This window comes from Nestor notabilis, unplaced genomic scaffold, assembly GCF_000696875.1.
Source record: "Nestor notabilis isolate BGI_N333 unplaced genomic scaffold, ASM69687v1 scaffold18865, whole genome shotgun sequence".
NCBI classification, from domain to species: Eukaryota; Metazoa; Chordata; class Aves; order Psittaciformes; family Psittacidae; genus Nestor; species Nestor notabilis.
This window is the reverse complement of record NW_009929141.1, coordinates 1-10,300: the sequence shown is the minus strand read 5'-3', so window position 1 is coordinate 10,300 and position 10,300 is coordinate 1. Positions and strand designations below refer to the sequence as shown.

At 42.0% G+C, this 10,300-nt stretch overlaps 1 protein-coding gene across 1 annotated transcript; it reads right to left on the bottom strand.

Annotated features, from left to right (window-relative positions):
* Positions 1-307: 307 nt before the first annotated feature.
* LOC104405999 (mucin-5B-like) lies at positions 308-10,191 on the bottom strand (the record flags this gene model as incomplete). The annotated part of the gene is made up of 14 exons (XM_010014857.1): positions 308-670; positions 1,214-1,337; positions 1,730-1,769; positions 2,639-2,767; positions 3,902-3,997; positions 4,925-5,047; positions 5,605-5,645; positions 6,276-6,380; positions 7,378-7,555; positions 7,917-7,948; positions 8,270-8,391; positions 8,546-8,615; positions 9,142-9,320; positions 9,999-10,191. Coding segments are annotated over 14 exons (1,607 nt in total), but the record flags the coding sequence as incomplete, so codon positions are not given.
* Between the last annotated feature and the right edge of the window lie 109 nt (positions 10,192-10,300).

Sequence of the window (10,300 nt, the reverse complement as noted above, 5' to 3'; positions counted from 1 at the left end):
ACAGCCAAAGTAGGTTCAGGACCACTGGGGAGAAGAACGCAAATGTGCCTCTGAGCTGAGTCCTGCCCCTCTGGCTGAACTGCAGCTGTGGAAATGATTGTGGGTTCCCTTCTAAGGGAAATGAAGTGATGCATGTGTTTATGGGTTTATAATGTGCACTCTCTTCAGACAGGACTTTTGAAAGGCATCAGCTGTCTCTAGAGTGTCTTGTAATAACCTTGGTTTATACACCACTATGGGATGTAAAGATTAGCCACCTTGCCCTGTTAGCAGCATCACTGAAACAGGAGAACATGTCCTCTTTCAAATGCAATTTATTCTACAAGCATTTAGAGCAAAATCTTCAGCTAATTTCCATAACTGCATATAATACTAAAAGGAAAAAGAACAAGAGTGAAGTATGATCATTTGAAGGTTACTCACAGTTGTTTTATAGGGGAAGCATTTGCTAGGGAAGCATTAAATGGGATCTGAAATGTTTCTTTTAGTTTATGCTCATGTTCTCCTCTTTGGGCATTTTGTTTCCACACATCCGCAGTCATCTACATGAATATATGTGAATTGGACTGTCTTATGCTCAGAGCAAACCAGTTCCACCTTCACTTCATGACTCCTTTTTTCATGGCAGCAAATGCATTTGTGTTCCATTTCATTGGCCTCAAAGGAATACCTATAGAAATGAGATTTGCACATCAGTCTGCTGCGTGTTGTTTTCACAAACTCATCCATATTTTATGTTCCGAATGGAGATACTTCTAAGAAGCAGAGGAACAAAATTTCCTATCTGTTTTTCTGCTTATTCATGGCATATTTTATCAGGATGCTATTAGCCATGCAGGGCCAGATCCTTTGATATCAATGGGGAAAATCCCAGTAACATCAGTGGATTTTGGATGAGGCCCATTCTGGCAAGACAGAAAGAAGCAATTCATGCAGAAACCAAAGAGCAGGAAAAGACTCCACTAAGCACCAGAGCTGTTAAAAAAAAAACACGTAAGAACATGTTTAAGAACAGCTAGTTGTCTTTTCAAAGGGATCTATTTTCCTAACTAAGGCACTAAAGACATTGCTAATGACTGCTGTTCCTGCACACCCAGTTTCTCAACCAGGCTCTTCTGAACAGCAGGAAGGGGACGAACAGCTGCAGCCCATTAGCAACAAGAACCCAGGAACACCAGACATGGGGAAGGGCAGAGAAAGGTTTCCTACTTACACAGAATAGGTACTGCACGTCCCTTCGCAAAAGGGCACTGGGACTGGAGCAGCTGATTTACAGTTGTTGTGGACGATATACTGCTCTTTCACATTGCGTTTGCATTTATGCGGCAGATCGATACCTGTGAGTGAAACCGCTTCTGTTAGACTTCTTCAGACTGGGGAGTATATGTTTTGAAAGGTATCTGCTAGGAAACCAAGGGCAGATCAGACTACTAAAACATTCTTACAGTTCAAATGCATAACCAAAGAAGCAAATGACGGTGCAAAGAGGCATTAACACAGAAAAGAGATCAAAGAGTTTTAGTGTCCCCACTGGAAGAATGAGGCAGATTTTTAGCCTCAGCAGTGAGTGAATTTTTAGCCTAGCTGTGAGGTACAAAACCGCACTGCTGCTGTAAGAACAGTCCTGAGACTGGTAACTGGAAACTCCCAGTGCATGCAGAAACAGGATTACAAGCAGGGGAGAACCTAATAGTGTTGGAGTAGGTAATCAGTGATTTGATGCACTCACATGTCTTACAACAGCCATCTGAAGTCACATCAACTGTCCCCTGTATTGAAAGCAAACATAACCAGAATAGTTCAGATGCACAAATTTCTAAGCAGCTAGCAGCAACTATGAGAGTTCAGGTATATTCCCTCATCTCTAACCTACACAGATTCCACATCAGACCTAGTCGTGTACCAATCATATACAAAACTGCTTAAAAAACCAATCAAACAAACAAATAACAAGCAAGGAAGGGAGTGAATTTTCTTAAAACTGTATATGCTCTCACAAGCCAGGTCGAATGTTCTGTTACACATGCCTGACCTTAGGTAGGTCCTATTGAAGCCAGTGCAAAACCCCAAGCCTCAGGGAATGACAGTTGATCTTGGAATTGAACAGCCTGACCTAAGCAGAACCTGCCCCAAACCTGATTCAGGTTAATGGCTGTCTTTGTCCCTGCTTTGGTTTTCAGATCAGCTGTGAAGCCCTACAACAGTTACTGGAAGCCTCTAATTGCTGAAAGCCAGGGCATGAATTGCTCATTCAGGTACCACTTACTTGCTTAATGATGTACCAGGTATCAGAAGACATTGGTTCCCTCAGGGGTCCATTGTGAGTTACCTTTTGCTCAATTGCATTTCTTAACACTGGTGTTTCTTACGTGATGAAAAACTGCCCCAATAATCTTCTCTTTCAAAATCTAGTGCTTATCCCACAACAAGTAAAATATGTGGGTTGTTTGTAAACAGTTTTTTTTACTTCCATGGGACACTCCATTCAGGGTTGAAAAAGGACATTTCCTTCAAACAAGGATGATCAGCTCAGAAAGATCAAGAAATACTGAAGTAGCTCATACAAAACAGTAAAGAAAACTCCCAGACCAGCAGGGCTCATTGCAGAAGTCTTTTTTTCTGGCTGTAAAATACTTACTGGGACACAGTTTGATTCTTCAAATGGTAGGCAGACCTTTACTGTGCTAGTCAAGGAAAACTGGCCCGCTGATTCAGTGCACGTGTACTGAGTACAGTTATCATATGGAGCTTTATAACTCTTTCCAACCTGTATAAAAACAGGAAGAAAAAAAAAAACCAAAAAACAAAACAAACCCAACCCAATACAGTATAGCAATAAAAATAGAATAATGCAGAAATACTACAGTTGATGAACTGGCAGAAACACCAGGTTTTTCATATCACTCTGAAAGTGTTGAGATATCTGGAATCATATCTGCAAATAAGGTACTGGCTTCAACTACTACTAGCCCATGCAAAATCCCTTCTGTGGCCACCTAGGTGGAAAGAATGAAAAGCTGGTAGCAGAATGAGCATAGAGGTATGAACAGAAATGCCAGAAGGTAGGTGTGCTAATGTATGTGGAATAAAATATACACAAAAGAAAAATAAATATTTTAAAGGATTTCAACAGTTTTTTAATAGATGGAAGAAAAGTAAAAAGTGTAAAAGAGGAGAGAAGTCTTTTACAATAGACGTTAATAAATAAATGCAAAGCCTACTCGTGGAAACATTATCAGGGAAAAAAAGATGAAATGGAAATGGAAAAGATGCAGAATGCAATAGCAACCAGAGAAGCGATAGCATTGTTGTCACAGCGTCCTTAACCCTTCACAGGAATAGCAGGCTGCAATAAAACCAAAGAGCTAGCCTTGAGTCTCAGTCCATGTCTACACAAGATTGTGCTCACAAGACATGACGTATTATTACCTGGGTGTGTTACCAAGTTACACTACGCTACAGCAGCTATGCCACTTTTGATTTCTGCCTCAGCAAATTCAGAACTAGTGGTAGAACAGTTATATCAGGTCGTTCATACTATTTAACCCTGTATCTCCAGGGCAAGATAAGGACAGATTTTCAGATCAAAGCAGCATGATGTGAAGCCAGCTCATGCATCTCTGCAAGACCAGTATTACACAGTGTCACCATCTGCTCCAAATTCTTTCTGTCAGGAGGCATGTCAGGAGGAGGGTAGGGTAACTTGATTTCCATTTCTGCCAGAGATGCATAATTTTCAGCATAGCAGAGAGCAGCTGTATAAACATCTATATTTACTTTGGAAATACACTTTTAAATCTCCTAGAGGTCTTCCCAGCCTCAAAATATGTGACACTGGTTCAAAAAATGCTGAGGTCTTTTTGATAATCCAGCCGTGTGTGCAGAGCAGGGGAGTACTTACCTCAATGGTCACATTGCCAAATGGGAAATTTGCCACACATGCCACTTGCTGGCACTGGCTGCAGCACTGACCCTCCTCTTCCACATAGCGGAAACCCTGGGGGAATAAAGTTTGCATTTAGTCATGTTACCTGATGTCTTGTTCATGAAACACCTTTGGATCAGCGCCACAATGGAGATATCAGAGGAAATACGCCAACTTTTAGGTTTCATTTCTGTTGTTTTTAGAAACCTGTTGAAACAACTGTAAGTCTGGCAGTCAGAGTTGGTCATTCTTTCTCTTATTGAATAGTGACTTCTGGGTATAGCTGTTACCATCAAGACTCTGTCTTTGGCTGTTCTTCTGGCTAACATACAAGTCAGGCCAAATAAATTCATTCAGTGTATGATTACTGGCACAATCTACCACCAGTGCTTCATCTGATATGATTATCCGCAAGAAATGCTGCTGTCAGACATGTGAAGATCATGCATCAGTTATTTCCTCCTCTGTGTTCTAGGTATCCATTGGTCTCTTGGTGGGTGTGGCTGGCTTCAGGATAAAGGATAATGGTTTTGTCCATTTGTAGGATTAGCAGTGGTCTGGCCTTATCTGGGCAAGAATGGAGAAGAAATCACTCTGCTCACATTCAGTAATAGACTGAACAGTTTGTGTGCAAACTCTCAGCTCACGAGTACTCAGAACTATCTGAAAATATATGAACTATTGCGCAGTTTCTTTACAATCTTAAGTTTTGAGCTGACTATGGGCAACACCAATAGAATGGCATAAAGTTGTCTTTCAGCAGTCAGTTTGCCCTTGTTCTTCCTCCATCTTCCTCCAGGGCATCTCTCCAAGGGTGACCTCTTAAATATGCTGGATCAAAAATAATCACCATCTTGAAAAGGACTTTACAAAAAATCTAATAGAAGATTATATCCTGTTATCTTTCAGTGAGGAAGCAGTTATTCTATGCCAGTTTTACAGTACATCCTCTCAACAGCCATTGGTCATGGTCAAGGAGGCTGAGTGTGCAGCACTGACCTGCTGGCAGGTGGTTTGGCATTTCACTGGAACACACTGGATATGGTTGGTCTGTGTCACAACATCCTGTTCATCTGTGCACACACAGTCCTCACAAGAGCTTTTAGACACCATTGCCCCAGGCTGGAAATATAGAAGAGAGAGGAGACAGGCCATGGCAAGAATTCAGTGAGTTCTAGAATAAACACAACATCCCCAAGACTATCAAAACTGAATGTTATGCTTTTGATTTATTTTTGGAAGAACTTCCTGAAATGAGTACCTCCAGATCTCTAAAACCTCATACTGCCAGTAACACAAAATGAACAGAAAGCTGACACTCCCAAGTGCATCAGTAGTGTTAAATAAGTTATTACAATATCTAATAAATTCCATGCATCAATTTTCACTCAGTTTGACCTAGTAGTTAATCTTACAACATTTAATGAGATTCAAAATTTGTATTCAATCACAATTCTGACTTACTGACTCTAAAATATAGGCAAAATCTCATTTAGTAAGCAAGCTACTGGTCTCTAGCATTACGTGTTCAGGAACAGTTACAATACTGCATACTGTCAGGGAAAAATTATGGGCCATTCTAATCCTACTTTTTATGTGCGTGTGGACGAGAAAACTTCAGAAAATTCTGACTCAGGCAGCATTAACCTGTGGAAAGAAATATCTGGAAGAAAACCTACCTTATATTCAACTCCTTCAGAAACACATACACCTTTTGGTACTGTAAGAAAAAGTAAAATTAAAAGGATTTGCTAGGAATGATGTAAACAGTTATTCTTCTTATCTGTGAATTGTGAGTGATTTAGAGGAGACATAGAACTGAACTTACTCAGTAGCCTTAATATACCACATAAAAGGGGGAAAAAAATAACTGGTACATAGTGCTTATTGTTATTTGGAAGCCCACATGTAACATCTGTTCAGATGTTATGCATGAAGTGGGGGATAATTCTATATCCTGGTATTTTCCATATGGGAAAATCTATTTACCTCATGGATTTTTACCCATACTTGAAATTGACTGAGCTTTTCTTTATTGTTAACCACCTTACTGGTAGCAAAGCCAATGAGAAACTGAGTCAGGTATGTGAATCTGGAATTATAATTTGTCAGCAGAGCTTCTGGATGGGTTCGATGTAGCTGACATTCAGTATCTGACCAATAACTTGCACTCATTGAATACTAGCTAAAGAGAACCTGCACCAGTTACTCCACCTCCCTCTCAAAAAACACCAGTTGTAAAAGCTGAGAGAGAAGGGGAGAGGATACTGCTTGCAATTTTGACTTATTTAGAAAAAAACTAAGTAGTTCAAGGAATAAATAGAACACCTTAAAGAAACATGGTACTTACTACAGGAGAAAACAGGACAGCAACCATCCTCAGATATAGCAACCACTGGTTGGAAGCCTAAGTCACATCCTGTTTTGTTGATAATGCAGGCTTTTATATCACATTCTGCAATAGACAACAGAGATAAAGTAAGCCAAAGCATCCCATCCAGCAGTGTTACTTGCACATGAAGCTTGAACATCTAAGAAATTGGGTATATATAGATGATTCTTGAACCACACATTTTTTGAGTCTGGGACATGTACAGGTGAAGTTTCTCTAAGCATGCTCTACTGTAAAGCTCTTCCCTGGACATATACTTCTGGCCCTTGTTCCTGCTTCTCTTCCCCCACTGGATGTCATTGCTGAAAAAATAAATACCTTCACATCAAAGAAGTGACAGAGAAACAAATTGGGGTAAAGATAAATGAGCCAGAGTGTGATAAAAATGAAGAGGCAGTGAATGAGAGCAGAAGTTGTAAAGGTTGGGACATGCAAGGCAAAGCACCGTGACAATGACCACTGTTCCCTTCAAGGCATCCAAGAAACCTAATGGACCTATGCCTGGCAACATGAAGAGATGAGGAACAGAAAACCATCTCACTACCATTGTCAGGATCCCCTGTCCTGCATACATAGGTACTGGGAATGGCCAGGGTTAGGAACAGGTTGATGAGGAGGTCCTGTGCTGTAGTGGGCATATGGGACTGGAAGGATGCAAATGGAAAGGTGAGGGCAGAGATATATCAAGAACCTCCACAGGAAGCCTGAGGGGAGCCTGAAAGATAAGAACATTCTCCCTTACTGGATGAATCTCTGTGGAAGAATCGCCCTCTAATCTGATAAGTGAGAAGACCCAGAGGATTCTTTGAAGCACCTGGTCATCCCAATGGTCTGAGGGGTATTTTCCAACATGTCTGATGGATCATGGCACTAGTTTAGAATACAAGCCAGACCAGAAGAGGTCTTTTCTGATAGCAAGAGCTCCTGACATGTCGATGGAAGAAATGACCTCTCCAGTGTGTTTATCTGAATCTGGTACCTGTGGGGTACCAGATCTCACTTGAGGATTGCTGCTAAAGGCAAATGAGACCACATTACGACATCTGAATTATCTACTCACCACAGACTGTCTCTGTGCAGCATGGGTCATCCAGACGTGTTTTAATTTTGTGTACAAAGCCCTCTTTAGTGCAGTTGATAGGTGGAGATTTTGCACAAGGGTGGGGGAAGCAAGAGATATTCAAGGTCTCTTCATCGCAAGTACAGTATTGACAGTCATGCTCCCAAGCCTCTCTAGGCTGTGTAAACAATAGGGATAGTAGTTCAGAAAGAAAAACTAGAAGCATTATATTAATGAATGCCTGCTTCAAGACAATGTAGGGCTGAACTACCCTAGTTTATATTGTATGAAGATCACAGTTCAAATCCCAGAGGGAGAAGAAGGGAACAGTAAGAAAAGATACTATTAATTGACACCTTCCTTTGCAGGCATATGTGTTTCCAGAAGGGAAGTCTGGTAGTTCTACCAGGAAACAGCAATTCCCGCAAACTGCTTTTGCAGTTCACTGCTTAGGATTAAAAGAAGAAACCCATGCAGTCATTTTTATAGGTCACATCAGCCAGATACAGTACAAAGACAGTGTTTTTCTTTTTTCTTACCTGTTTCACTGACCCATCTTGTGCAGTGCAACCTATAAAATTAATTACAGATTCCTTTAATGGTAACTGAACTGGGGAAAACAGCAGAAGCAGGAGGACAGGAATAGAAGGAAGGTCTTGAAATCTGAGAAACAGCCAAAGAGAGATCCAGAGTGCAAAGTCACAGGTTGTGTGCCAAAAAGCATCCAAAGATCCTCCTCTTTGTTCTTCTGAAAGTTCCACTTTCTGCATAAAGCAGGCAGAAACTGGTCTTCCCCCATTTCCTCTGTACCCAGAACTTCCCCAGTATGGGGGGCAGAACCTGTAGTCAAGCTGCTACCCCTTCCCATCCCACGATTTACATTATTTCTTACCACAAACGGAAATACAAATGCCATCATGATCATTCAGCAGAATTTTTCCATCAGGACAGTAGCATCCCTCAACAAACACTGGTGTGTTATTTTGGGATGGAAGGGTTTCTGTAATGACTCCTCTGTAAAATTAGAATATAAACAGGAATGAATGAGAGGCAGAAATGTGTCCCAGGGCAATCAGATACCTAATTCCCAGGGGAATGTGAACTTCCAACCTTCCTCATCAATTTTCAAGGTATGGAGTTGAAAAAGTGCCTTTAGGAAATGACCCACCTGCTGAAGCAAGTGTCTCTTTTTGCTTCCCCGCATGGCTTGTATACCTGATCCTGAAAACAGCTGGCCTCTGTGGAGCATTACAACATACAGGTTAGAAAGCCCAGACCTATGTGTACTCTTCTTTGCACAAGGGATGAACTGCACACAGTAACATGGCCTGCCCCATGAGTCTGCACAGCCCATGCTTCTGCCTAGCGAGGGGGTCCCCTGCAGCTTCAGCAAGAGGGGACCGATGGATTCAGCAAGCTGCTTGTGGTAGTGCAGTAGTGCTTACCCCTAAATGACTGGGTGCCCCTGAGCAGGGCAAAGCACTCCCGGAGAAGCTGTGTGTTGCCATCTAGTGACGCAGGGGTAGGTAACACACAGGGCTTCTCAGTTGAGCTGCTCAGGAGAGACCATGGGCCTATTTCCCACTTGTTTTGTGCCAGTTCTGGACTGGAACAACCTCTTTGACTTGTTCCTGCTTTTTCTCAGGTCCAGAGCAGCTCAGGAAAGATTGAAGCCTGACGATGTGGGAGAACACAAACAGTTGTGTAGGTGAGGAAAGAACAGACCAGAGCTCTTTCACCACAAGCAGGTCTTTCCAGGCTTACCGCACTGCCCATTCGCCTGCCTCCTCCAGTCCACGCAGACCCCGTGGAGCCCACACAACGCTGCATATGTCTGCACACTCTGGCACTCAGAGCTGGGGTGCCGTTCTGAGCACCCACTGGCCACACACGCCTCGTAGTAGGGCTGTGGGTGGACCACGCTGTGGCACTCGGTCAAGTTCCTTTGCAAAGCAAGAAGACAGTCACTGCATTTCACTTCGTTGGGCCACTTCCAAAGAAGAATTCAACTCACAACCAAACTTGTCCCCACCCAGAGGCCTCAGGGTAAAGATACAACTACAAATTGCTCTGACAGGCTATACACCCACACAGATTAATTAAGAGTGAGCTTTACCTCCCATTCTTTACAATGCTTTGAAAGGAAGCAATTTATGTTGAACTAGTACCTGCGAAGGAAAGTCTTCTGAACAGCTCACAGCTATAATTTTATATGCTGACATTTTTATGCTAGTGTGTTTGGCAATCCTGGTTTAAACCACAGAATTACTTAAAGAACAGACACACACACCTGCTTACTACATTCTGACTGAGTTCCTTTTTGTCCAGAGCTTTCAGATACAGAATTATAGCTAGTTCCTGGTCGGCTTCTCCAGAAATGACAGGCAGGGGGAGTGCCAAGCAGCAGACACTATTGAGAGAGGACTGATTTTGATGATACAGCTGAAAAGTGTTTGCCAAACTCAGGAACATTCACATATCATTTTACTGCTCAGTTTTTCAAGGTATGCTAGACTGCATATTTTCATCATTTCTTATAAGCAGTTCACCCAAGTCGATGTAGTGAAGCACAAAATTATCTTGTGGACTTATTTTTCTGGCACTTTCTCAAGATGCCTTACCAGATGATTTTACACAGATTGGAAGGCTCACAGTGCTGATGATCTTCAATCTCAACTGGTTCTGAGACACCTGGATTACAGTATCTGTTGGTAGGATCTGGGACTTTCCAATCTAATGCCATCTCTTTGAAGGACTCGATAACTTCACCATTCCTCTTGATAGCATCATCAAATTTCTGGTTGGTACAGGTACCTGGTAGCAATATAAAAGCAAAGTGAAAGTTAGAGGACAGTTGATGCTGTTGAAGCTGCTTTTAGAGAAAACCTGAAGAGAAGTCCATGGGACCTGATGAAATCCATCC